Raw genomic sequence first — 27,965 nt, 5'->3', positions numbered from 1 at the left:
GAGGGTAATAATAATAATAAATAATAATACATGTATTATCCCCTCCCCTTGTAGCTTGAGGCGGAGTATAAAAATAAAATTATCATCATCATTATTACCACATCATTAAAGTAAAGAACTAAAACACTATTAAAACATGAACATAGTTGGAGGGGAGACCAATACATTGCAAAAATAGAAGGGACGGGAGGAAACCAGAAAAGAGCCTAATATTGTTGTGTTTCTTTCCTGGAAGATCTCCCAGGTTTGCCAGCTCTGCCAGCAGTCCCCCCGGCTGTTCTCGAACCACGCGGCTCAGCTTCACACTCTTCTGGTGAGTATAAACTCGCCGAGTGTGGTCTTTCTAATGACTGGCAGGTGTCATTTTCCTGAAGCCTTTGTTCCTCTTCCAGGGTTTGTATTGCATCTCGGTCAACTGCATGGACAACGCCGAAGCCCAGTTCACGACGGCGCTCCGGGTGAGGCTTCAAAGATGTTGTGCTTTGAAAAATTGGGAGATTTGGGACTGACGTAAACTGTGTTTTATGGTGACTCCTCTGTTGTTGCGTCTTCACAGCTGACCACCCATCAGGAATTGTGGGCTTTCATTGTGACCAACCTGGCCAGCGTCTATATCCGGGAAGGGAACCGGCATCAAGAGGTGAGAGCCTTGGTTTTGGGTCTGGAAAACCTCGTACTGAGCAAGGGAAAATATATTATTATTATTATTATTATTATTATTATTATTATTATTATCAACACAACGACGTTGTATGGCACAGCAAACAAGATAGATATGCTGGATTTCGTTTCGCAAAACCACAAGTCGAACACTTCCCAAGTGTCTAGGACTGTGTGATGTATTTTCTGATGATGTGTGCAGATCCCAGTAGGGTGGCCTTTTGCAGTTGGCAGATGGTGACAGACAGAAGGCCTGATCCTTGCAGCCCAGGAGCAAGCCATCAGAACAAATGCAATCAAGGCCAAGATTGAAAAATCAGCTGATGACCCAAAATGCAGACTGTGCAAGGAAACCGATGAAACCATTGATCATCTCCTCAGCTGCTGTAAGAAAATCGCACAGACAGACTACAAACAGAGGCACAACTATGTGGCCCAAATGATTCATTGGAACCTATGCCTCAAGTACCACCTCCCAGCAGCAAAGAACTGGTGGGATCACAAACCTGCAAAAGTATTGGAAAATGAACACGCAAAGATACTGTGGGACTTCCGAATCCAGACTGACAAAGTTCTGGAACACAACACACCAGACATCACAGTTGTGGAAAAGAACAAGGTTTGGATCATTGATGTTGCCATCCCAGGTGAAAAACAACAGGAAAAACTCAGCCGCTCTCAGGACCTCAAGATTGAACTTCAAAGACTCTGGCAGAAACCAGTACAGGTGGTCCCGGTGGTGATGGGCACACTGTGTGCTGTGCCAAAAGATCTCAGCCGGCATTTGGAAACAATAGACATTATTATTATTATTATTATTATTATTATTATTATTATTATTATTATTATTATGAATCCAGCATAATACAGAATCCAGCATATAAATCACATTTGCTGTGTCATACTCTGTTTTTGTGTCAATAATAATTATAATAATACAGCATATATATCTCATTTGCTGTGTCATACTGTTTTTGTGTCAATAATAATAATAATAATAATACAGCATATATATCTCATTTGTGTTATACTCTGTCTTATACTCTGTTTTTGTGTCAATAATAATAATAATCCAGCATATATATCTCATTTGCTGTGTCATACTGTTTTTGTGTCAATAATAATAATAATAATAATACAGCATATATATCTCATTTGTGTTATACTCTGTCTTATACTCTCTTTGTATCAATAATAATAATAATAATAATAATCCAGCATATATATATCATTTGCTGTGTCATACTGTCTTTGTGACAATAATAATAATAATAATAATAATAATAATAATAATACAGCATATATATCTCATTTGCTGTGTTTGTCTTTGTGTCAATAATAATAATAATCCAGCGTATATATCTCATTTGCTGTGTCATACTCTGTCTTTGTGTCAATAATAATATAATAATAATAATCAGCATCATACGAAATAATAGTTTTTTCCTCTTTTTCTCTTCTCTTGCCTAGCTATACAGTTTATTGGAACGGATAAATCCCGACCACAACTTCCCTGTGAGGTACGTTTGCTGGGTTAAGGCCATATATTTATGGGATTATTACTAATAATATTGCAATATAGTGGTATAGTACAACATCTATCTATATATATAAAAGAGTGATGGCATCACGGCAGTGGACAAAACAACAAAAGTAAACACCCCACAACCTCGAAAATTGACATCACAACCCCTCATCCATGCCTCTAGGTTGATACAACAAAAAGAAAAGAAAAATAAATTCCTAATTAGAGGGAGAGGAATAATTGTTTTTATCCAATTGCTGCCAGTTTGAAGGCTAAGCTCCGCCCACTTGGTCTCCTAGCAACCTCCTCAGCCCAGGGGACAGGCACAGTTAGGCCTCATTGAGGCCTCTTCCACAGGTTATCAGATTTTAACTGGATTATATGGCAGTGTAGACTCAAGGCTCTTCCACACAGCTATATAACCCATTTAGAATCTTATATTATCTGCTTTGAACTGGATTATCTTGACTCCACATTGCCGTATAATCCACTTCAGTGTGCATACTAAACATAAAGACAACCATACAACACACATTCAATACCACTACTACCTCAACAATTTCTCACCAACACCACCAGACAACTCCACAGCAACGCGTGGCCGGGCACAGCTAGTATCTATATATATAAAAGAGTGATGGCATCATGGCGACCCACAAAACAACAAAACTACAGGCCCTCCAACCTCGAAATTTGACAACACAACCCATCATCCACGCCTCTAGGTTGATACAACAAAAAGAAAAGAAAAATAAAGTCCTAATTAGAGAGAGAGGAATAATTGCTTTTATCCAATTGCTGCCAGTTAGAAGGCTAAGCTCCTCCAACTTGGTCTCCTAGCAACCCAATAAAAAATAATAAAAAACACTAAAAAGATTAATACAATAAAATACTATAATAACAGAAAATAACTAAAAATAATACAAGAAAATAATAAAATATAAAAAATAAAAATATAACTTACAATACAATTAAATAAAAAAATGCAAATAAAATCAAATAAAAATTACACAACAATTTTTAACCAATACCACCACCACCACTGTGCCACAGCAACGCGTGGCCGGCACAGCTAGTAGTAATATATAATGCTAATATTGTGCTACAGTAATTACTACATAGCATTAATGTGTAATGAACTACTTTTTCTGTCAAATTTGTTGTCTAACATGATGTTTTGGTGCTTAATTTGTAAAATCATAACCTATTTTGATGTTTAATAGGCTTTTCCTTAATGCCTCCTTATTATCCAACATATTCGCTTATCCAACATTCTGCCGGCCCGTTTTTGTTGGATAAGTGAGACTCTACTGTATAGCATAATTATATTATATTATATTATTATATACACACATGGCTCGCGCCATCTCACCAATCCTCAGACCTGAATACAGACTAATAACTGGGGCGGCTTCCAAACAAAAACTTTACTAGGTCTTACTTTCGAGGAAGGCCTTATATTTAGCAATTCAGAAAAACCTCTACTAGCTCTTACTTTCTGGGGATGTCTTATTTTCATGGAAACAGGCTTGTAATATATAATGCTAATATTGTGCTATTCTAATAATATATTTATGTACATATAATATAATATTTATAATAATATAATATACTAGCTGTGCCCGGCCACGCGTTGCTGTGGCAAAGTGGTGGTGGTATTGGTTAAAAATTGTGTAATTTTTATTTTACTTTATTTGCATTTTTTATTAATTTTATTGTAAGTTATATTTTTATTTATTATATTTTATTATTTTCTTGTATTATTTTTAGTTATTTTCTGTTATTATAGTATTTTATTGTATTAATTTTTTTAGTGTTTTTTATTATTTTTTATTGGGTTGCTAGGAGACCAAGTTGGAGGAGCTTAGCCTTCTAACTGGCAGCAATTGGATAAAAGCAATTATTCCTCTCTCTCTAATTAGGACTTTATTTTTCTTTTCTTTTTGTTGTATCAACCTAGAGGCGTGGATGATGGGTTGTGTTGTCAAATTTCGAGGTTGGGGGGCCTGTAGTTTTGTTGTTTTGTGGGTTGCCGTGATGCCATCACTCTTTTATATATATAGATTGTACCTACATAAAACTAGTAAGCCACTCTTGAGTCCCCTTTGGGGTGATAAGGGCGGGATATAAACGTAGTAAATAAATAAATGTAATTAAAGTGACGTCTGGATTTGCCCCTTTCTCCAGCTCCCACTGCCTCCGTGCGGCCGCCTTCTACATCCGCGGGCTCTTCTCCTTCTTCCAAGGGCGCTACAACGAAGCCAAGTGAGTGCTGTCCCTTCTTTCCCGTCTTGGGAATTGTAAAGGTCTGAGGCAGGGGTCCCCAAACTACGGCCCGGGGGCCGGATGCGGCCCTCCAAGGTCATTTACCTGGCCCCCACCCTCAGTTTTATAATATAACTAGCTGTGCCCGGCCACGCGTTGCTGTGTCTGAGTCTGGTGGTGTTGGTCAGTCTACATGAGGTTGTATTGATGCTGTGACCTCCACCTTCTTTATACTCACATTAGTCGTAGTATTTGAAGTCTGTGACCTTCTTCCATTTTTGTGTTGATTGATAATTGCTTGAGATCCCTGTTGTCTTTGGTTTGTTGTTAGTTGTAATGTCTGATTCTGCTGAGTGCGGTTTATATTTTTATTGTGGTACAATAGTCCTTTTTTTGTTTTGCCTGTGTAGGTGTTTATTATTATTGTTGTTGTTGTGGTCATGAAGGTTGGATAAGTTAGAGGCTACTGTATTGTTTTTTGGAGGCCCAGTGTGACTGGCCTCTCAGCCTCAGTGCCTGGCTGTTTCTTGCCTGTGATGGTGTTGATTCTTATTGTTGTTGTTGTTGTCATTGTTATTATTGTAATTGTTTTTTTGGAGGCCAAGTGTGAATGTAGGGATTGGGGAGGTGGATGAGTTGTGTTGTCAAATTTGGTATTTGTTATAGTCACAATGCGTTGTTGTGAGTTTTGTGGGTCCGGATTGTGGTTTTGTGGTGTAGTTGTGTTGTTACAACCGGGAGAAAAGGCTTTTGTGTTGTGTTGTCAAGTTTTGTATTTCTGGGGCGTTTAGTTGTGTTGTTATAGTCACGATGCATTGTTGTGAGTTTTGTGGGTCCGGATTGTGGTTTTGTGGTGTGGTTGTGTTGTTACAACCGGGAGGGAAGGCTTTTGCATTGTGTTGCCAAGTTTCGTATTTCTGGGGCGTTTAGTTGTATTGTTATAGTCATGATGCGTTGTTGTGAGTTTTGTGGGTCCTGTGTGGTTTTGTGGTGTGGTTGTGTTGTTACAACTGGGAGGGAAGGCTTTTGCATTGTGTTGCCAAGTTTTGTATTTCTGGGGCGTTTAGTTGTGTTGTTATCGCATGACGCGTTGTTGTGAGTTTTGTGGGTCCGGATTGTGGTTTTGTGGTGTGGTTGTGTTGTTGTAACCGGGAGGCAAGCCTTTTGCATTGTGTTGCCAAATTTCGTATTTCTGGGATGTTTAGTTTTGTTGTTATAGTCACTGCGCAAACAACTTTATCATTTTATATATATAGATATTTTATATCATTTTAAATAATGTAATATATTGTATATACATATAATATTGATAATAATATTATAATGTTATGTGATATAATACTAATAATACCATATAATAATATTAATTATATGATGTATATTACATATAATATTACAGTATAGTGGTATAGTTCAATATAGTAATATATAATGCTAATATTTTGCTATGCTAATAATATAATATATTGTATGTACATACAGCTGCTCGGAGTCCCCTTCGGGGTGAGAAGGGCGGGATATAAATGTAATAAATAAATGTAGTAGATGAATAAATAAATAATTTTAGACAGGCTCGCCCAAAGTCTGAAATGACTTGAAGGCACACAACAACAACAACAACAATCCTAATTAACTTGACTATCTCATTGGCCAGAAGCAGGCCCACACTTCCCATTGAAATCCTGATAGGTTTATGTTGGTTACAATTGTGTTGTCGAAGGCTTTCATGGCCGGGATCACAGGGTTGTTGTATGTCTTTCGGGCTGTGTGGCCATGTTCCAGAAGCATTCTCTCCTGACGTTTCGCCCACATCTATGGCAGGCATCCTCAGAGGTTGTGAGGTATGGAGAAAACTAAGCAAAGAGGTTAATATATATCTGTGGAAAGTCTAGGGTGAGAGAGGTCAGGGTGAATGTTGTGTAGTTAATCACTTAAATTAGCATTGAAAAGCTTATCTGCTGTCTTCTTCCTGCCTCTGGGGCATCCTTTGTTTAGAGTCGTTAACTGCCCTTGGTTGATTCATGTCTGGAAACCCTCTGTTTTCAGAGTATTGCTTTTTATTTACTGTTCTGATTTTTGAGTTTTTTAATACTGGTAGCCAGATTTTGTTCATTTTCATGGTTTCTTCCTTTCTGTTGAAGTTGTCCACATGCTTGTGGATTTCAATGGTAAACCATTGAAACCATGAAAATGAACAAAATCTGGCTACCAGTATTACAAAACTCAAAAATCAGAACAGTAAATAAAAAGCAATACTCTGAAAACAGAGGGTTTCCAGACATGAATCAACCTAGGGCAGTTAACGACTCTAAACAAAGGATGCCCCAGAGGCAGGAAGAAGACAGCAGATAAGCTTTTCAATGCTAATTTAAGTGATTAACTACACAACATTCACCCTGACCTCTCTCACCCTAGACTTTCCACAGATATATATTAACCCCTTTGCTTAGTTTTCTCCATCCCTCACAACCTCTGAGGATGCCTGCCATAGATGTGGGCGAAACGTCAGGAGAGAATGCTTCTGGAACATGGCCACACAGCCCGAAAGACATACAACAACCTTGGTTACAATTGTTTTCATTATCAACCTAGAGCCATGAATGATGGGTTGTGTTGTCAAATTTCGAGGTTGGGTGGCCTGTAGTTTTCTTGTTTTGTCCGCTGCCCTGATGCCATCACTCTTTTATATATATAGATTATTATTATTATTATACCCGCAAAAAAAAAAGTGGCATTCCTCCTCTCTCTCTCTTTCTTTTTGCTCCCGCAGGCGTTTTTTGCGGGAGACCCTGAAGATGTCCAACGCGGAGGACCTGAACCGGCTGACGGCCTGCTCCTTGGTCCTTCTGGGCCACATCTTCTACGTTTTGGGCAACCACCGGGTGAGTCGGACCCCGGAAGCCTCCCCAGTCACTTATTTTTTTTTTAATGCCTTTTAAATTTATTTGTGTGTTTTCATATTTGATATTTGTATTTGATATTTATTTATTTATTTATTTGCGACATTTATGATGATGATTATGATTATTATTATTATCATTATTATGATGGCGCGAGCCATGTGTGTATATAATAATATAATATAATATAATAATAATAATAATAATTATTATTATTATTATTTGCGACATTTATATACCGCCCTTCTCACCCCGAAGGGGACTCAGGGCGATTTACAAGTATATATACATACAATATATTATATTATACGAGTATATTGCAATATTATTAGTAATACTGCATGTAATATAAATATAAATATATTTTTATGCCGCCCTTCTCACCCCGAAGGGGACTCAGGGCGGTTTACAAGTATATATACATACAATATATTATATTATACGAGTATATTGCAATATTATTAGTAATACCGCATGTAATATAAATATAAATATATTTTTATGCCGCCCTTCTCACCCCGAAGGGGACTCAGGGCGGTTTACAAGTATATATACATACAATATATTATATTATACGAGTATATTGCAATATTATTAGTAATACTGCATGTAATATAAATATAAATATATTTTTATGCCGCCCTTCTCACCCCGAAGGGGACTCAGGGCGGTTTACAAGTATATATACATACAATATATTATATTATACGAGTATATTGCAATATTATTAGTAATACTGCATGTAATATAAATATAAATATATTTTTATGCCGCCCTTCTCACCCCGAAGGGGACTCAGGGTGGTTTATAAGTATATATACATACAATATATTATATTATACAACTATATCGCAATATTATTAGTAATATTGCATGTAATATAAATATACAATTATAATAGTGAATTATAATAATTATTACATTGTATTACATCATAATATTATTATTAATATTACATGTATATACAATGTATTATAATATTAGTATAGTATAATATTATTACATATCATTATATCATTAAATTATTAGTTATTAATTATTAATTATTAGTTCTTAAGTGCAAGGATTTCTGTATTCAGGTCTGAGCATTGGTGAGATGGCGCGAGCCATGTGTGTATATAATATATTATTATTATTATTATTATTATTATTATTATTATTATTATTATTATTTGTGACATTTATATACCGCCCTTCTCACCCCGAAGGGGACTCAGGGCGGTTTACAAGTATATATACATACAATATATTATATTATACAACTATATCGCAATATTATTAGTAATATTTCATGTAATATAAATATACAATTATAATAGTGAAGTATTATTATTATTATTAATATTAATATTAATATTACATGTATATACAATGTATTATAATATTAGTATAGTATAATATTATTATATATCATTATATCATTAAATATCACTGTATGCTGGTTTTATATCTGTGAACTGCCCCAAGTCTCTCTGGGGAGATGGTGGCGGGGTACAAAAATAAAATTATTATTATTATATTATTATTATTGACCCCGTCACTCTAGGAGAGCAACAACATGGTGGTGCCGGCCATGCAGCTGGCCAGCAAGATCCCGGATATGTCTGTGCAGCTGTGGTCCTCGGCCCTCTTGCGAGGTAACATCGGACTGTATATTGGGATTCGTTTTCACTGCAATAATAATAATATACTATAACTAGCTTTGCCCGGCCACGCGTTGCTGTGGCTTATGCTTTCAGAGTATTCTCTTTATTTACTGTCCTGGTTTTAGAGATTATATTGTTCTCTACTATTATTAATGGCTTTGAATGCAATCTCCTGCTTCTTGGCAGAATGGGGTTGGACTGGATGGCCCATGAGGTCTCTTCCAACTCTACTACCTTCTATCTATATATATAAAAGAGTGATGGCATCACGGCAGCGGACAAAACAACAAAAGTCAACACCCCACAACCTCGAAAATTGACAGCACAACCCTTCACCCACGCCTCTAGGTTGATACAACAAAAAGAAAAGAAAAATAAAGTCCTAATTAGAGGGAGGGGAATAATTGTTTTTATCCAATTGCTGCCAGTTAGAAGGCTAAGCTCCTCCAACTTGGTCTCCTAGCAACCCACTCACCCAGGGGACAGGCAGAGTTAGGACTCTTCCACACTGCCTATAAAATACAGATTATCAGATTTTAACTGGATTAGATGGCAGTGTAGACTCAAGGCCCTTCCACACAGCTATATAACCCATATAATCTTATATTATCTGCTTTAACTGGATTATCTGGACTCCACACCTTTACCCTTGACCTTTAACTACCACCAATTCCTCAATACTTTATTTGCCATACCACCAGACTTCGCCACAGCAACGCGTGGCCGGGCACAGCTAGTTTATCTATATATATATATATAAAAGAGTAATGGCATCACGGCGACCCACAAAACAACAAAACTACAGGTCCCACAACCTCGAAATTTGACGACACAACCCCTCACCCACGCCTCTAGGTTGATACAACAAAAAGCAAAGAAAAATAAAGTCCTAATTAGAGGGAGAGGAATAATTGTTTTTATCCAATTGCTGCCAGTTAGAAAGCTAAGCTCCGCTCACTTGGTCTCCTAGCAACCCACTCAGCCCAGGGGACCCCTTACCTTAACTACCACCAATTCCTCAATACTTTATTGCCCATACCACCAGACTTCGCCACAGCAACGCGTGGCCGGGCACAGCTAGTTTATCTATATATATATATATATAAAAGAGTAATGGCATCACGGCGACCCACAAAACAACAAAACTACAGGTCCCACAACCTCAAAATTTGACGACACAACCCCTCACCCACGCCTCTAGGTTGATACAACAAAAAGAAAAGAAAAATAAAGTCCTAATTAGAGGGAGAGGAATAATTGTTTTTATCCAATTGCTGCCAGTTAGAAAGCTAAGCTCCGCTCACTTGGTCTCCTAGCAACCCACTCAGCCCAGGGGACCCCTTACCTTAACTACCACCAATTCCTCAATACTTTATTGCCCATACCACCATACTTCGCCACAGCAACGCGTGGCCGGGCACAGCTAGTTCTATAATAAAATAATAATAAACTTTATTATTATAGATTATTTAGTATCCACTTCTCCTCACAGCTGCCATTATTATTATTATTATTATTATTATTATTATTATTGTACTACTGTCAGATCGTCCTTCTGGCGGTTGTTGTTTCCTGCTGCTCTGTTCACTCTTGTCTCTCCCTCGTTCTCTGCCCCAAAAGACCTGAACAAAGCCTGCGGGAATGCTATTGATGCCCACGAAGCGGCCCAGATGCACCAGAACTTCTCCCAGCAGCTGCTCCAGGACCACATCGAGGCCTGCAGCCTCCCGGAGCACAACCTCATCACGGTACGGGATGGCATGATCCTTGGCATAGATGAATTACGTTTTTACGTTATTGCCTTGTTGTCATGTTGATGATTTTATTGAGATACCTTTTAATCTATGTGGTGGAGGCTCCTTGTTTGGAGGCTTTGAAGCCGAGGCTGGATGGCTATCTGTCGGGGGACCTTTGAATGTGATTTTCCTGCTTCTTGGCAGAACGGGGTTGGACTGGACTATTTGTATTTTTTAATTAATTTTATTATAACTTATCTTTTTTATTTATTATATTTTATTATTTTGTTGTATTGTTTTTAGTTATTTTGTTATAGTATTTTATTGTATTAATTTTTTTAGTGTTTTTATTATTTTTATTGTATTATTTGTATTTATTTTATTTTTTATTCTTTTATTAACACTGGGCTGAGTGGGTTGCTAGGAGACCAAGTGGGCAGAGCTTAGCCTTCTAAGTGGCAGCAATTGGATAAAAACAATTATTTCTCTCCCTCTAATTAGGACTTTATTTTTCTTTGCTTTTTGTTGTATCAACCTAGAGGCGTGGATGATGGGTTGTGTTGTCAAATTTCGAGGTTGGGGGGCTTGTAGTTTTGTTGTTTTGTGGGTCGCCATGATGCCATCACTCTTTTATATATATAGGTTGTATGACACAGCAAACAAGATAGATATGCTGGATTTCGTATCACAAAATCGCAAGTCGAACACTTCCCAAGTGTCTAGGACTGTGTGATGTATTATTATTATTATTATTATTATTATTATTATTATTATTATTATTATTATTATGACACAGCAAACAAGATAGACATGCTGGATTTCATATCACAAGATCACAAGTCGAACACTTCCCAAGTGTCTAGGGCTGTGTGATTTATTATTATTATTATTATTCTTATTATTATTATATTTTTATCTCTGGACTGAGATTGCTCCCTGCTTGGGCAGTAATGACACGATCGTCAGCGTAGATGAAACTCTATAATAATAATAATAATAATAATAATAATAATATTTTTATCTCTGGACTGAGATTGTTCCCTGCTTGGGCAGTGATGGCACGATTGTCAGCATAGATGAAACACTATAATAATAATAATAATAATAATAATAATAATAATAATTATTATTATTATTATTATTATTATTATTATATTTTTATCTCTGGATTGCGATTGCTCCCTGCTTGGGCAGTGATGGTACAATCGTCAGCATAGATTAAACTATTATTATTATTATTATTATTATTATTATTATTATTATTATATTTTTATCTCTGGACTGAGACTGCTCCCTGCTTGGGCAGTGATGGCACGATTGTCAGCATAGATGAAACTTATTATTATTATTATTATTATTATTATTATTATTATATTTTCATCTCTGGACTGAGATTCCTCCCTGCTTGGGCAGTGATGGCATGATTGTCAGCATAGATGAAACTTATTATTATTATTATTATTATTATTATTATTATTATATTTTTATCTCTGGACTGAGATTGGTCCCTGCTTGGGCAGTGATGGCACGATCATCAGCGTAGATGAAACTTATTATTATTATTATTATTATTATTATTATTATATTTTTATCTCTGGACTGAGACTGCTCCCTGCTTGGGCAGTGATGGCACGATCATCAGCGTAGATGAAACTTATTATTATTATTATTATTATTATTATTATTATTATTATTATATTTTTATCTCTGGACTGAGACTGCTCCCTGCTTGGGCAGTGATGGCACGATCATCAGCGTAGATGAAACTTATTATTATTATTATTATTATTATTATTATTATTATATTTTTATCTCTGGACTGAGACTGCTCCCTGCTTGGGCAGTGATGGCACGATCATCAGCGTAGATGAAACTTATTATTATTATTATTATTATTATTATTATTATATTTTTATCTCTGGACTGAGACTGCTCCCTGCTTGGGCAGTGATGGCACGATCATCAGCGTAGATGAAACTTATTATTATTATTATTATTATTATTATTATTATTATTATTATTATATTTTTATCTCTGGACTGAGACTGCTCCCTGCTTGGGCAGTGATGGCACGATCATCAGCGTAGATGAAACTTATTATTATTATTATTATTATTATTATTATTATTATTATTATTATATTTTTATCTCTGGACTGAGACTGCTCCCTGCTTGGGCAGTGATGGCACGATCATCAGCTTAGATGAAACTTATTATTATTATTATTATTATTATTATTATATTTTTATCTCTGGACTGAGACTGCTCCCTGCTTGGACAGTGATGGCACGATCATCAGCGTAGATGAAACATTATTATTATTATTATTATTATTATTATAATATTTTTATCTCTGGACTGAGACTGCTCCCTGCTTGGGCAGTGATGGCACGATCATCAGCGTAGATGAAACATTATTATTATTATTATTATTATTATTATTATATTTTTATCTCTGGACTGAGACTGCTCCCTGCTTGGGCAGTGATGGCACGATCATCAGCGTAGATGAAACTTATTATTATTATTATTATTATTATTATTATTATTATTATTATTATTATTATTATATTTTTATCTCTGGACTGAGATTGGTCCCTGCTTGGGGCAGTGATGGTGTAGATGAAACCCTTTGTCCTTTGTGGAAACGGGAACAGATTGAATGTGACAATCCAAACCTCCCGTCACTCAAAACCTTATTGTTGTGTTGTTTGTTTTGTGCTTCCAGTGGACGGACGGGCCTCCGCCGGTGCAGTTCCAGGCCCAGAACGGACCCACCACCAGCTTGGCCAGTTTGTTGTGAAGCAGAAAAAGAGACAAAAATGGGGTCTTTTCTTCGTACGGAGCTCTTTTTTTTTTTTAATGGGACGAAAATCATGACGGACTTTCCTCTGCCGCCGGAAGCTTGCTGTACATAGATATGTATATTTGCGTGTTGTGTGTGTGTGTGTGTGTGTGCGCGAGAGAGAGAGAGAACGGGGTCTCTTCTTCCTTCTCAGAATTAGATTTGTACCATTTTTGTGTGATTTTTTTTGTGTGTGTGTGTCACGAAGGACCGACCCTGGCCTTTGTTGACGTTTTGTATCCCCGAAACCGGTGTATTTCTCGCCTTTTTGGTTCCCCAGAAATACGATAAATCGGTCCCAAGAGCAACGCCGTCCCTTTTGTGGCTTCGCTCTTTGTCCCCGTACTCTTGGGTCTGGCCATGTGCCGGTAGCATTCTCTCCTGACGTTTTGCCTGCATCTAGGGCAGGCATCCTCAGAGGTTGTGAGGTCTGTGGGGTTATATATATATATATATATATATATATATATATATATATCCAGTAGAGGCTCACTTATCCAACATAAACGGGCCGGCAGAACATTGGATAAGCGAATATGTTGGATGATAAGGAGGGATCAAGGAAAAGTCTATTAAACATCAAATTAGGTTATGGTTTTACAAATTAAGCACCAAAACATCATGTTTTACAACAAATTTGACAGAAAAAGTAGTCCAATATACAGTAATGCTATGTAGTAATTACTGTATTTATGAATTTAGCAACAAAATATCATGATGTATTGAAAACATTGACTACAAAAATGCGTTGGATAATCCAGAACGTTGGATAAGCGAGTGTTGGATCAGTGAGACTCTACTGTATATATATGGCATCCTCAGAGGTTGTGAGGTCTGTTAAAAACTAAGCAAGTGGGGTTTTTATACATATATATATATATATATATATATATATATACACAGTAGAGTCTCACTTATCCAACATAAACAAATTAATTGATATTCATACAAATAAGTTGATACGAATAATACAAATTGATATTCATATAAATTGATATCAATACAAATTAGTTGATATTCATACAAATGGATATCAATACAAATTAGTATTAGTGAAAATTGATATTAATATCAATTTATATTAAATAATTGATATTGATACACATTAATACATATTAATATTAATGGGAATGCAGTTAATAAAAAAAATTAAGTGATACGAATTGATTCATATCAATGCAAATTGATATTAATACGAATCAATAAGATATTGATTGATGCGAATCCATAGATATTGATTGATACGAATCCATAGATATTGATTGATACGAATCCATAGATATTGATTGATATGAATTGGTGTGAATTAATTGATATTAATTGATATTAATTGGTACGTATTAATTGATATTAATTAACTGATATTAATTAATTCCGATTTGTATTTTTAAAGGCAAGAGTTGACCTTGTGTTCCCAACTTTTGGCCTTCCAGGTATTTTGGACTTCATCTCCCACCGTTCCTAGCGAGTCCCCTAATCATGGATTTTATTCTAATTGGGAGTATTTATTGCCTCCGGAAAGCCACAATTACCCAGAATTACTGTCAATGACGATCCCCGTGTTATAGTCGATGTGTACAGTTTTGTTTTTTAGCATAAAGAACTATGCAAAAACGGGGAAAGCGGCTGATTGGGTCTTTATTTCTTCATATTTGCTCAAGTTTCTAGTCCTCATGGCTGAGATCTCACCATTGACTCTAGCTGGGGGCGTGGCCAGCCTCTGGGGGCGTGGCCAGACTGAGGGGGCGTGTCTTCAATGTGTTGTGTTGTCATTACTGGGCTAAGACAGCCTTGAGGGTTCTCATTGGTCGGCCTATGGTGTCTATCAAACGACACCAGCCAATGAGAGCTCTACATGTCCCTCCCCTTTTCTCATGGCTGAGTTAGTGTTATAATTGCTGGGTTCAGCCACTCGAAGCTTCTCATTGGTCTGCCTGTGATGTCTATCAAACGATACTGGCCAATGAGAACTCTACATGTCCCTCCCCTTTTCTTATTTCTGGGTTAGTGTAGCTATCATTGCTGGGTTCAGATACTCTCGAGGCTTCTCATTGGTCGGACTTCGACGTCCATCAAACTTCGCTTGGCAACGAGAACTGTCCCGCCCCCTATCATTGCTGGACCGCCTCTTCTCATTGCTGGGCTAAAACACCCTCGTGGTTTCTCATTGGTCGGGCTTCGACGTCCATCAAACTTCGCTTGGCAACGAGAACTCTACCTGTCCCGCCCCCTATCATTGCTGGGCCGCCTCTTCTCATTGCCGGGCTAAAACACCCTCGAGGCTTCTCATTGGTCGGACTTCGACGTCCATCAAACTTCGCTTGGCAACGAGAACTGTCCCGCCCCCTATCATTGCTGGGCCGCCCCTTTTCTCATTTCAGGGCTAAAACACCCTCGTGGTTTCTCATTGGTCGGGCTTCGACGTCCATCAAACTTCGCTTGGCAACGAGAACTCTACCTGTCCCGCCCCCTATCATTGCTGGGCCGCCTCTTCTCATTGCCGGGCTAAAACACCCTCGAGGCTTCTCATTGGTCGGACTTCGACGTCCATCAAACTTCGCTTGGCAACGAGAACTGTCCCGCCCCCTATCATTGCTGGGCCGCCCCTTTTCTCATTTCAGGGCTAAAACACCCTCGTGGTTTCTCATTGGTCGGGCTTCGACGTCCATCAAACTTCGCTTGGCAACGAGAACTCTACCTGTCCCGCCCCCTATCATTGCTGAGCCGCCTCTTCTCATTGCCGGGCTAAAACACCCTCGAGGCTTCTCATTGGTCGGACTTCGACGTCCATCAAACTTCGCTTGGCAACGAGAACTGTCCCGCCCCCTATCATTGCTGGGCCGCCCCTTTTCTCATTTCAGGGCTAAAACACCCTCGTGGTTTCTCATTGGTCGGACCTCGACGTCCATCAAACTTCGCTTGGCAACGAGAACTCTACATGTCCCGCCCCTATCATTGCTGGACCGCCCCTTTTCTCATTTCAGGGCTAAAACACCCTCGTGGTTTCTCATTGGTCGGACATCGACGTCCATCAAACTTCGCTTGGCAACGAGAACTCTACATGTCCCGCCCCTATCATTTCTGGGCCGCCCCTTTTCTCATTTCAGGGCTAAAACACCCTCGTGGTTTCTCATTGGTCGGACATCGACGTCCATCAAACTTCGCTTGGCAACGAGAACTCTACATGTCCCGCCCCTATCATTTCTGGGCCGCCCCTTTTCTCATTTCAGGGCTAAAACACCCTCGTGGTTTCTCATTGGTCGGACATCGACGTTCATCAAACATCGCTTGGCAACGAGAACTCTACATGTCCCGCCCCCTATCATTGCTGGGCCGCCTCTTATTGCCGGGCTAAAATACCCTCGAGGCTTCTTATTGGTCGGATCTCGACGTTCATCAAACCTCGCTGGGCAATGAGAACTCTATAAGTCCCTCCCCTTTTTTGTGGACTCGCTTTTGATTGGTGGGTTGGCGGGAGCGGCTGCGAGATAATACTATGGCACCAAGGGGGCGTGGTTTTAAAAGAAGGTGGGTTTGAAAGCAGTGTTACCCAATGAGCATCGAGGAGTGGCTGTTGGAGAGGCCAATGAGGGGCGGGAAGGCGAGAGAATGAGGGAAGAGAAGCGGAGGGCGTGGCTATAAAGAAGTCGTATCAAAGAGGAGGAGCCTCAAAGATGCTGACCAATGAGCGTCGAGGAGAAGCAGGGGGCGTGACCAATGAGTGGGAAAAGGCGAGAGGAGGAGTATGAAAGGGGCCAATGAGCGTCGAGGGGAAGCAGTGGGCGTGGCTAATGCTGAAGTGAGGAAAAATAGTCGAAGAAGTGCCCGCCTTTTTTTATTTCCGCCTCTTCTCGCGCATGCGCAGTGCTTCTCCGGGCCCTTCCCCCTCAGGAGTCGCCGCCGCCGCCGCCGCCGCCGCGCTCTTCCTCTTCTTCCTCTTCCTCTTCCTGCTCCTCGTCCTCGTCCTCCTGTCAGCGGCCACCTGAGGCAGCCGCGTCCCCTTCGAGGAGGAGGACGAGGCCGGACTTCCACCACTACGACCAGGAGGAGGAAGAGGCCTAGCTAGGCCTCCCAAGGCGGCGGCGGCGACGACGACGACTCTGAGGTAAAAAAAAAAATAATACCCGGATGAGAAGTTTTGTGCTTGGCTTGGCGGGCGAGGCCTAGCCTTCCACCCCGCCCGCCTGTAGAGTTGCGATGGATACATAATATAAGTGTTTGTGAGGGGAAGTGCCCCTGACACGTGTCAGGAAACGCATGTGGGAACGCGCAGACCCCCCAAAAGAGAGTTTCTTCTCGTGTTTCTGGCCTGTTTGGGAATCAGGGCCAGCTAACACCTCCCAACCAAGGATTCCCCCAGGCATTGAAGCTGCAAGGCCATTATTATTATTATTATTTAATATCATTCCAGACAGCAAACAATCAGGGCCAGCTAACACTTCCCAACCAAGGATCCCCCCAGGCTTTGAAGTTGCAAGGCTATTATTATTATTATTATTTAATATCATTCCAGACAGCAAACAATCAGGGCCAGCCAACACCTCCCAACCAAGGATTCCCCCAGGCTTTGAAGTTGCAAGATTATTATTATTATTATTTATTCCAGACAGCAAACAATCAGGGCCAGCTAACACCTCCCAACCAAGGATTCCCCCAGGCTTTGAAGTTGCAAGATTATTATTATTATTATTTATTCCAGACAGCAAACAATCAGGGCCAGCTAACACCTCCCAACCAAGGATTCCCCCAGGCTTTGAAGTTGCAAGATTATTATTATTATTATTATTATTTATTCCAGACAGCAAACAATCAGGGCCAGCTAACACCTCCCAACCAAGGATTCCCCCAGGCTTTGAAGTTGCAAGATTATTATTATTATTATTTATTCCAGACAGCAAACAATCAGGGCCAGCTAACACCTCCCAACCAAGGATTCCCCCAGGCTTTGAAGTTGCAAGATTATTATTATTTTTATTTATTCCAGACAGCAAACAATCAGGGCCAGCTAACACCTCCCAACCAAGGATCCCCCCAGGCATTGAATCTGCAAGGCCATTATTTATGATTTATTATTATTATTCCAGACAGCAAACAATCAGGGCCAGCTAATACTTCCCAACCAAGGATTCCCCCAGGCTTTGAAGTTGCAAGATTATTATTATTTCTTCCAGACAGCAAGCAATCAGGGCCAGCTAACACTTCCCAACCAAGGATTTCCCCCAGGCCTTGAAACTGCAAGGCCATTATTATTATTATTATTATTATTATTATTATTATTATTATTATTATTATGTAATATTCCAGACAGCAAACAATCAGGGCCAGCTAACACTTCCCAACCAAGGATTCCCCCAGGCTTTGAAGTTGCAAGATTATTATTATTATTATTATTATTATTATTATTATTATTATTATTTATTCAAGACAGCAAGCAATCAGGGCCAGCTAACACCTCCCAACCAAGGATTCCCCCAGGCTTTGAAGTTGCAAGGCTATTATTATTATTATTTAATATCATTCCAGACAGCAAACAATCAGGGCCAGCTCACACCTCCCAACCAAGGATTCCCCCAGGCTTTGAAGCTGCAAGGCCATTATTTATGATTTATTATTATTATTATTATTATTCCAGACAGCAAACAATCGGCCAGCTAACACCTCCCAACCAAGGATCCCCCCAGGCTTTGAAGCTGCAAGGCCATTATTATTATTATTATTATTATTATTATTATTATTTATCATTCCAGACAGCAAACAATCAGGGCCAGCTAACATCTCCCAATCAAGGATTCCTCCAGGCATTGAATCTGCAAAGCCATTATTATTATTAATTATTATTATTATTCCAGATAGGAGACAATCAGGGCCAGCTAACACCTCCCAACCAAGGATTCCCCCAAGGCAGGAAGCAGCCAGGCTATGAAGCTGCAAAGTCATTCGAATCTAATAAAGCTCGCGACTCGAATTCCAGACAAACAATCGGGGCCAGCTAACACCTCCAGACTAAGGATTTCCCCCCAAGGCAAAAATGGAAAGGCTGCAGAAATAACATAAAAATTGTATGATAAGGTTCTTATTATTCTTATTATTATTATTATTGAGATAGGGCTTATGCTAGGAGGAGGCAGGCGGCATCTTGAGCTGCGTTTTCCTTGTCTTAATTAATTAACGAATGGAGTTGATGCTGTCGTCAGGTAAACATTTTGACTCGACAACTGCACGGATTAATTAGGCGACACGACACGGGCGTCGTTATGCAACGCTGATTAAAATGGTGGGTGACATTGCTGTTATCGAGCAGCGTTGGCTTTGACAGCTTGCGTCCACACGTGTCCCAACTAATGCAGTTTCGTACCACTTTAATTGCCAGTTTAGGGAATCCTGGGATTTGTAGTTTGGCACTCGTTGGCAGACTTTGTCAGGCTACAATGATTTATTTCCAGTATTTCTATCATTGCCAATTCAGGGCAGTGGAACCACCTGCCATAGATGTGGGCGAAACGTCAGGAGAGAATGCTACTGGGACATGGCAGAGACATCCCGGAAAACTCGCCGCAGCCTCCGATAGCCAAACATTTACAACATTTAACAATCCTGAATATAGATTGTATAAGGGAACACTTTTCAGGTTTTTTCCAGGAATATCTGGGTCAGTCAACAAGCTGCAGATTTTCTTTTTATTTTCTTTTTGAACGGAAATTAAAAATAGAACTCAACAAGTGGGAGTTGTTTTAAAAAAGCAAATATTCCCTGCTAAGTAGATAGAGATCGGCGACTACTAGCATATTACTAGCATTTGACTACTAGCATATTAATAATAAATAAATAAATACTGTATATATATTATAATATATTGTATATACATGTAATATTAATAATATGATGATGCAATACAATGTAATAATTATAATTCACTATTATAATTGTATATTTATATCACATGCAATATTACTAATAATATTGCAATATACTCGTATAATATAATATATTGTATGTATATAGACTTGTAAACCGCCCTGAGTTTCCTTCGGAGTGAGAAGGGTGGGATATAAATGTCGCTAATAAATAATAAATAATAAATAAATATACCCTTTTTTAGGACTGAAAAAAAACCTCCTCGGCTTATACTTGAGGGTCCTGGTGGGCTTATATTCAGGTCGGCTTATACTCAAGTATATATGGTATATTTATTATTTTTCTCTATTATTATTGGTATTGTTACATTTATTATTTTACTCTATTAATTATTATTATTACATTATTTTATTATTGTCACTACTCTATTTTTATTATTATTAATACATTTATTATTGTACTCTTTATTATTACATTTATTATTTTACTCTATTAATTATTATTATTACATTATTTTATTATTGTCACTACTTTATTTTTATTATTAATAATACATTTATTATTGTACTCTTTATTATTACATTTATTATTTTACTCTATTAATTATTATTATTACATTATTTTATTATTGTCACTACTCTATTTTTATTATTATTAATACATTTATTATTGTACTCTTTATTATCACATTTATTATTTTACTCTATTAATTATTATTATTACATTATTTTATTATTGTCACTACTCTATTTTTATTATTATTAATACATTTATTATTGTACTCTTTATTATTACATTTATTATTTTACTCTATTAATTATTATTATTACATTATTTTATTATTGTCACTACTCTATTTTTATTATTATTAATACATTTATTATTGTACTCTTTATTATTACATTTATTATTTTACTCTATTAATTATTATTATTACATTATTTTATTATTGTCACTACTCTATTTTTATTATTATTAATACATTTATTATTGTACTCTTTATTATTACATTTATTATTTTACTCTATTAATTATTATTATCACTACTCTATTTTTATTATTAATACATTTATTTTTGTACTCTTTATTATTACATTTATTATTTTACTCTATTAATTATTATTATTACATTATTTTATTATTGTCACTACTCTATTTTATTATTATTAATACATTTATTATTGTACTCTTTATTATTACATTTATTATTTTCCTGTATTTATTATTATTATTACATGTATTATTTCACTCTATTATTATTATTGAAAGGATAAATATAAGCCGAGGCACCTAATTTGACCACAAAAAACTGGGAAAACACTGACTCCAGTATAAGCCGAGATACCAATAAAATTACATTAATTTGAGGCCTCAGTAGTTTAAATGTTTTGGAATATTTACATAAAACTGTAATTTAAGATACGACCGTTCAACTCTGATTAAATCATTATTTTCAATGTCAATGTGCTTATGTATCATTTTAATAATAGCAGAGTGAAATAATAAATGTAATAATAATAATAATAAATGGAGTAAAATAATAAATGTATTAAATGAATAAACAAACTCTGTAATGATATAACGATGGATCTGTAGGTTTTCTGGGCTATGTCTCTGGAAGCATTCTCTCCTGACATTTCGCCCACATCTGTGTGGTGGTGAGGTCTGTTGGAAATAATGTTTTGCACGTAGAATAACATTAAGAAGGCCACATATTTATTGCGAGTGGGGCAGAAAGAAGGGATTTTGACCGTGGCCTAAGTGGTGGCAGATGGTTGTCTGGGAAGGGTTGTCTCAATGAAAGGAGCTTTGGCTCAATGACGGCAGGGACGGACTTGGGACTCAAGACTGTTGTTGTTTTGTTGTCTTTCCGTTTGTGCGTTGTACACAAATCCACCAGTTTCCTACCTGGCCCACCCAGAGGCAAGAGTGGTTTGTGTTAGTGTTGTGCTGTTGGATGGAATTGCTGTTCGTTTTGTCCTGTCTCATTTTCGTATTCGTTATTGTTATTAATATTATTATTAACACCCATTGGCACACATGAGATGTCATTGGGAGGCACTCCTCTCTCAGACTCAGCTTAGGGTCCCAGAATAATCATTGTTATTAATATTAATATTATTAAGACCCATTGGCACACATCTGATGTCACAAGGAAGCAGCCCTCTCTCAGACTCAGCCTAGGGTCCTAGAATAACTATTGTTATTAATATTGGTACACATCAAATGTCACGGGGTAGCAGACCTCTCCCAGACTCAGCTTAGGGTCCCAGAATAACCATTGTTATTAATATTAATATTATTAAGACCCATTGGCACACATCAGATGTCATTGGAAGGCACTCCTCTCTCAGACTCAGCTTAGGATCCCAGAATAACCATTGATATTAATATTATTATTAACACCCATTGGCACACATCAGATGTCACAAGGAAGCAACCCTCTCTCAGACTCAGCTTAGGGTCCCAGAATAACTATTGTTATTAATATTAATATTATTAAGACTCATTGGCACACATCAGATGTCATTGGGAGGCACTCCTCTCTCAGACTCAGCGTAGGGTCCCAGAATACTATTAATATTATTATTAACACCCTTGGCACACATCAGATGTCATTGGGAGGCACTCCTCTCTCAGACTCACCTTAGGGTCCCAGAATAACTATTGTTATTAATATTAATATTATTAAGACTCATTGGCACACATCAGATGTCACGAGGAAGCAGCCCTCTCTCAGACTCAGCTTAGGGTCCCAGAATGACTATTGTTATTGATATTAATATTATTAACACCCATTGGCACACATCTGATGTCATTGGGAGGCACTCCTCTCTCAGACTCAGTTTAGGGTCCCAGAATAACTCTTGTTATTAATATTAATATTATTATTAACACCCTTGGCACACATCACATGTCATTGGGAGGCATTCCTCTCCCAGACTTAGCTTAGGGTCCCAGAATAACTATTGTTATTAATATTGGCACATGTCAGATGTCACAAGGAAGCAGCCCTCTCTCAGACTCAGCTTAGGGTCCTAGAATAACTATTGTTAATAATATTGGTACTCGTCAGATGTCATGAGGAAGCAGCCCTCTCTCAGACTCAGCCTAGGGTCCTAGAATAACTATTGTTATTAATATTGGTACACATCAGATGTCACGGGGAAGCAGACCTCTCCCAGACTCAGCTTAGGGTCCCAAAATGACTATTGTTATTAATTTTATTATTAAGACCCATTGGCACACATCAGATGTCATTGGGAGGCACTCCTCTCTCAGACTCAGCTTAGGGTCCCAGAATAACTATTGTTATTAATATTAACACCCATTGGCACACATCAGATGTCACGAGGAAGCAGCCCTCTCTCAGACTCAGCTTAGGGTCTGAGAATGACTATTGTTATTAATATTAAGAACCATTCGCACACATCAGATGTCACGGGGAAGCAGCCCTCTCTCAGACTCAGCTTAGGGTCCCAGAATAACTATTGTTATTAATATTAACACCCATTGGCACACATCAGATGTCACAAGGAAGCAGACCTCTCTCAGACTCAGCTTAGGGTCCCAGAATATTGTTATTAATATTAATATTATTATGAACACCCTTTGGCACACATCAGATGTCACAAGGAAGCAGACCTCTCTCAGACTCAGCTTAGGGTCCCAGAATAACTATTCTTATTAATATTGGTACTCATCAGATGTCACGGGGAAGCAGCCCTCTCTCAGACTCAGCTTAGGGTCCCAGAATATTGTTATTAATATTAATATTATTATGAACACCCATTGGCCACATCAGATGTCATGGGGAGGCACTCCTCTCTCAGACCCAGCTTAGGGTCCCGGAATAACTATTAATATTAATATTAACACCGATTGGCACACGTCAGATGTCACGGGGAACCCTCAGGGCTCTTCATCCATCCCTCCATCGCTCCTGCTTGGCTCAGCAGCCCTGAGAACTGGTTATGCTAAGCCGTTTCCTGTCCTGTCAGGCAACCCCTCCTCCATTTTATGGCCAGGAGTGCGAATTCCCCAAAGACGGGCAACTTTGAAGCCGCGAAATGGAGACGGATGGGTTGGCCTTCACTCTGTGCGCACCAATGTCTTGGAAAAGTCACGTGGAGTGTGGGATGCAGGGGTGCAAGAATGTAAACAAAGCAAGGCCGATTCAATGCGGGATAAACCATAGAATAAAATTATGATGATTATTATTGTTGTTATTATTATTATTATTATTATCTCATGTAGTTCTGTAGATTATTATTATTATTATTATTATTATTGTTGTTGTTGTTGTTATTGTATGACACAGCAAACAAGATAGACATGCTGGATTTCGTATCACAAAATCACAAGTCGAACATTTCCCAAGTGTCTCGGAATGTGTGATGTATCTTCAGATAATGCACGCAGATCCCAGTAGGGTGGCCTTTTGCAGTTGACAGATTTATTATTATTATTATTATTATTATTATTATTATTATTATTATTATTATTATTATATTGTATGACACAGCAAACAAGATAGACATGCTGGATTTCGTATCACAAAATCACAAGTCGAACACTTCCCAAGTGTCTAGGACTGAGTTGTTGTTGTTGTTGTTGTTGTTGTTGTTGTATGACACAGCAAACAAGATAGACATGCTGGATTTCGTTTCACAAAATCAGAAGTCAAACACTTCCCAAGTGTCTAGGACTGTGTGATGTCTTTATTATTATTATTATTTTATTATGACACAGCAAACAAGATAGATATGATGGATTTCATATTATTATTATTATTATTATTATTATTATTGTTGTTGTTGTTGTTGTTGTTGTTGTTGTTGTTATTGTATGACACAGCAAACAAGATAGACATGCTGGATTTCGTATCACAAAATCACAAGTCGAACACTTCCCAAGTGTCTAGGACTATGTGATGTATATTGTTGTTGTTGTTGTTGTTATTGTATGACACAGCAAACAAGATAGGCATGCTGGATTTCGTATCACAAAATCACAAGTTGAACACTTCCCAAGTGTCTAGGACTGTATTATTGTTGTTGTTGTTGTTGTTGTTGTATGACACAGCAAACAAGATAGATATGCTGGATTTCGTTTCACAAAATCACAAGTCGAACACTTCCCAAGTGTCTAGGACTGTGTTGTTGTTGTTGTTGTTGTTGTTGTTGTTGTTGTATGACACAGCAAACAAGATAGACATGCTGGATTTCGTATCACAACATCACAAGTCGAACACTTCCCAAGTGTCTAGGACTGAGTTGTTGTTGTTGTTGTTGTTGTTGTTGTATGACACAGCAAACAAGATAGACATGCTGGATTTCGTATCACAACATCACAAGTCGAACACTTCCCAAGTGTCTAGGACTGTGTGATGTCTTTATTATTATTATTATTTTATTATGACACAGCAAACAAGATAGATATGATGGATTTCATATTATTATTATTATTATTATTATTGTTGTTGTTGTTATTGTATGACACAGCAAACAAGATAGACATGCTGGATTTCGTATCACAAAATCACAAGTCGAACACTTCCCAAGTGTCTCGGAATGTGTGATGTATCTTCAGATAATGCACGCAGATCCCAGTAGGGTGGCCTTTTGCAGTTGACAGATTATTATTATTATTATTATTATTATTATTATTATTATTATTATTATTGTGTGACACAGCAAACAAGATAGGCATGCTGGATTTCGTATTACAAAATCACAAGTCAAACACTTCCCAAGTGTCTAGGACTGTGTGATTTATTATTATTATTATTATTATTATTATTATTATTATTATTATTATTATTATTTACTACATTCATATATCCCTGTGGAATGAAGTCCAGGATGGGAGAAAGAACCCTTGCCGTTGCCCTTGGCCAGCTTGATCAGCACCGAATGGCCTTGCAGCTTCAAAGCCTGGCTGATAACTTTTGTTGGGGGGTGTTAGCTGGCCCTGATTGTTTCCTGTCTGGAATTTCTGTTTTCTGAGTGTTGATCTGTGGAACGATGCCCAGGCTTGGAGGAAGAACCCTTGGCCAGCTTGATCAGTACCAAATGGCCTTGCAGCTTCAAAGCCTGGCTGATACTTTTGTTGGGAGGTGTTAGCTGGCCCTGATTGTTACATGCCTGGAATTCCTGTTTTATGAGTGTTGATCTGTGGAATGATGTCCAGGGTGGAAGAAAGAATCCTTGTTGTGGCCTTTGGCCGGCTTGATTAGCACTGAATGGCCTTGCAGCTTCAAAGCCTGGTTGGTATTTGGTTGGGAGATGTTAGCTGGCCCTGATTGTTTCATGCCCGCAATTCCTTTTTTTCTGAGTGAATGTCCAGGGTGGGAGAAAGAACCCTTCTCGTTGCCCTTGGCTGGCTTGATTAGCACTGAATGGCCTTGCAGCTTCAAAGCCTGGCTGATAACTCTTCTTGGGAGGTGTTAGCTGGCCCTGATTGTTTCGTGTCTTTTTTTTTTTTCTGAGTGTTGTTCTTGTTAGGGTGCGTGGTCTCTTGAGCCCCAAAAGTAAATAAACCCAATGAGGAAAAAAATAAGTAAATAAACCCAATGAGAAAAAAAAAGTAAATAAACCCAATGAGAAAAAAATAAGTAATAATTAACCCAGTGAGAAAAAAATAAGAAAATAAACCCAATGAGGAAAAAAATAAGTAAATAAACCCAATGAGAAAAAAATAAGTAATTAAACCCAATGAGGAAAAAAAATAAGTAAATAAATCCAATGAGAAAAAAATAAGTAAATAAACTCAATGAGGAAAAAATAAGTAAATAAACCAAATGAGAAAAAAATAAGTAATTAAATCCAATGAGAAAAAAATAAGTAAATAAACCCAATGAGAAAAAAATAAGTAATTAAATCCAATGAGAAAAAAATAAGTAAATAAACCCAATGAGAAAAAAATAAGTAATTAAATCCAATGAGAAAAAAATAAGTAATTAAATCCAATGAGAAAAAAATAAGTAATTAAACCCAATGAGAAAAAAATAAGTAATTAAACCCAATGAGAAAAAAAAATATATTAAATCGAATTACTTAGTGGCTTGGAGTGGAAAGGGGCGTGGCTTAAAGGGAGGGGCGGGGCCAGCAAGAGGAAGGGGAGGGGACAAAGCCCCTCCCCTGAGTGCGCATGCGCGGACTCCATGTGTAAGAGGCGCCTTTGGAGAAAGGAGGGGGCGGCCGGATTAGAGGAAGGAAGGAAGGAAAGAAGGAAGGAAAAGAGAGAGAAAAAGAAGCCTTTTTGGGGGAGAAAGAGAGAAGAAAAAAGGATCTTCTTGCCCCAAGTGGATCCCTCTGGGGCTTTGGTGGGTGCAGCTCTCTTTCAAAGTTTTTTCCCATAGTAGTTGGGTTGCAAAAATATATGTATTTTAAGTGTGTTTATGTGTGTGTGTGTATGTGTGTGTGTGTGTGTGTGTATGTATATATATATATATGTCTTTTTCCACCTCCAAAAAATTGAATTAATGTCCATCCAAAGGAGAAAGGTCCAAAAGTTCATCTTAACTGGGTT

At 37.9% G+C, this 27,965-nt stretch overlaps 2 protein-coding genes across 6 annotated transcripts in view; both read left to right on the top strand.

Moving 5' to 3' along the window:
- mau2 (MAU2 sister chromatid cohesion factor) overlaps positions 1–15,199 on the top strand; it is a 36,430-nt gene extending 21,231 nt beyond the window's left edge. Inside the window, exons 11-19 of the mRNA XM_062960361.1 lie at positions 236–313; positions 393–458; positions 557–640; positions 2,131–2,180; positions 4,373–4,450; positions 7,221–7,332; positions 8,897–8,987; positions 10,617–10,744; positions 13,461–15,199. Coding sequence (XP_062816431.1) covers positions 236–313; positions 393–458; positions 557–640; positions 2,131–2,180; positions 4,373–4,450; positions 7,221–7,332; positions 8,897–8,987; positions 10,617–10,744; positions 13,461–13,535 — 762 coding nt within the window. The 3' untranslated portion in view covers positions 13,536–15,199. The remainder of the gene's footprint in view (positions 1–235; positions 314–392; positions 459–556; positions 641–2,130; positions 2,181–4,372; positions 4,451–7,220; positions 7,333–8,896; positions 8,988–10,616; positions 10,745–13,460) is intronic.
- A 2,250-nt stretch (positions 15,200–17,449) lies between these two features.
- gatad2a (GATA zinc finger domain containing 2A) overlaps positions 17,450–27,965 on the top strand; it is a 59,387-nt gene continuing 48,871 nt past the window's right edge. For 2 of the 5 annotated variants that reach the window (XM_062960364.1, XM_062960362.1), the window contains exon 1: positions 17,450–17,682. The gene's annotated coding sequence lies outside the window, so the exon portion shown is untranslated. Of the gene's footprint in view, positions 17,683–26,205; positions 27,760–27,965 lie in introns of those variants that run through there. The other 3 variants (XM_062960365.1, XM_062960363.1, XM_062960366.1) reach the window with 2 other exon arrangements.

This window comes from Anolis carolinensis, unplaced genomic scaffold, assembly GCF_035594765.1.
Source record: "Anolis carolinensis isolate JA03-04 unplaced genomic scaffold, rAnoCar3.1.pri scaffold_7, whole genome shotgun sequence".
Taxonomy (NCBI): Eukaryota; Metazoa; Chordata; class Lepidosauria; order Squamata; family Dactyloidae; genus Anolis; species Anolis carolinensis.
Note: the sequence above shows the minus strand (reverse complement) of the source record. Positions and strands in the feature narration are given on the sequence as shown.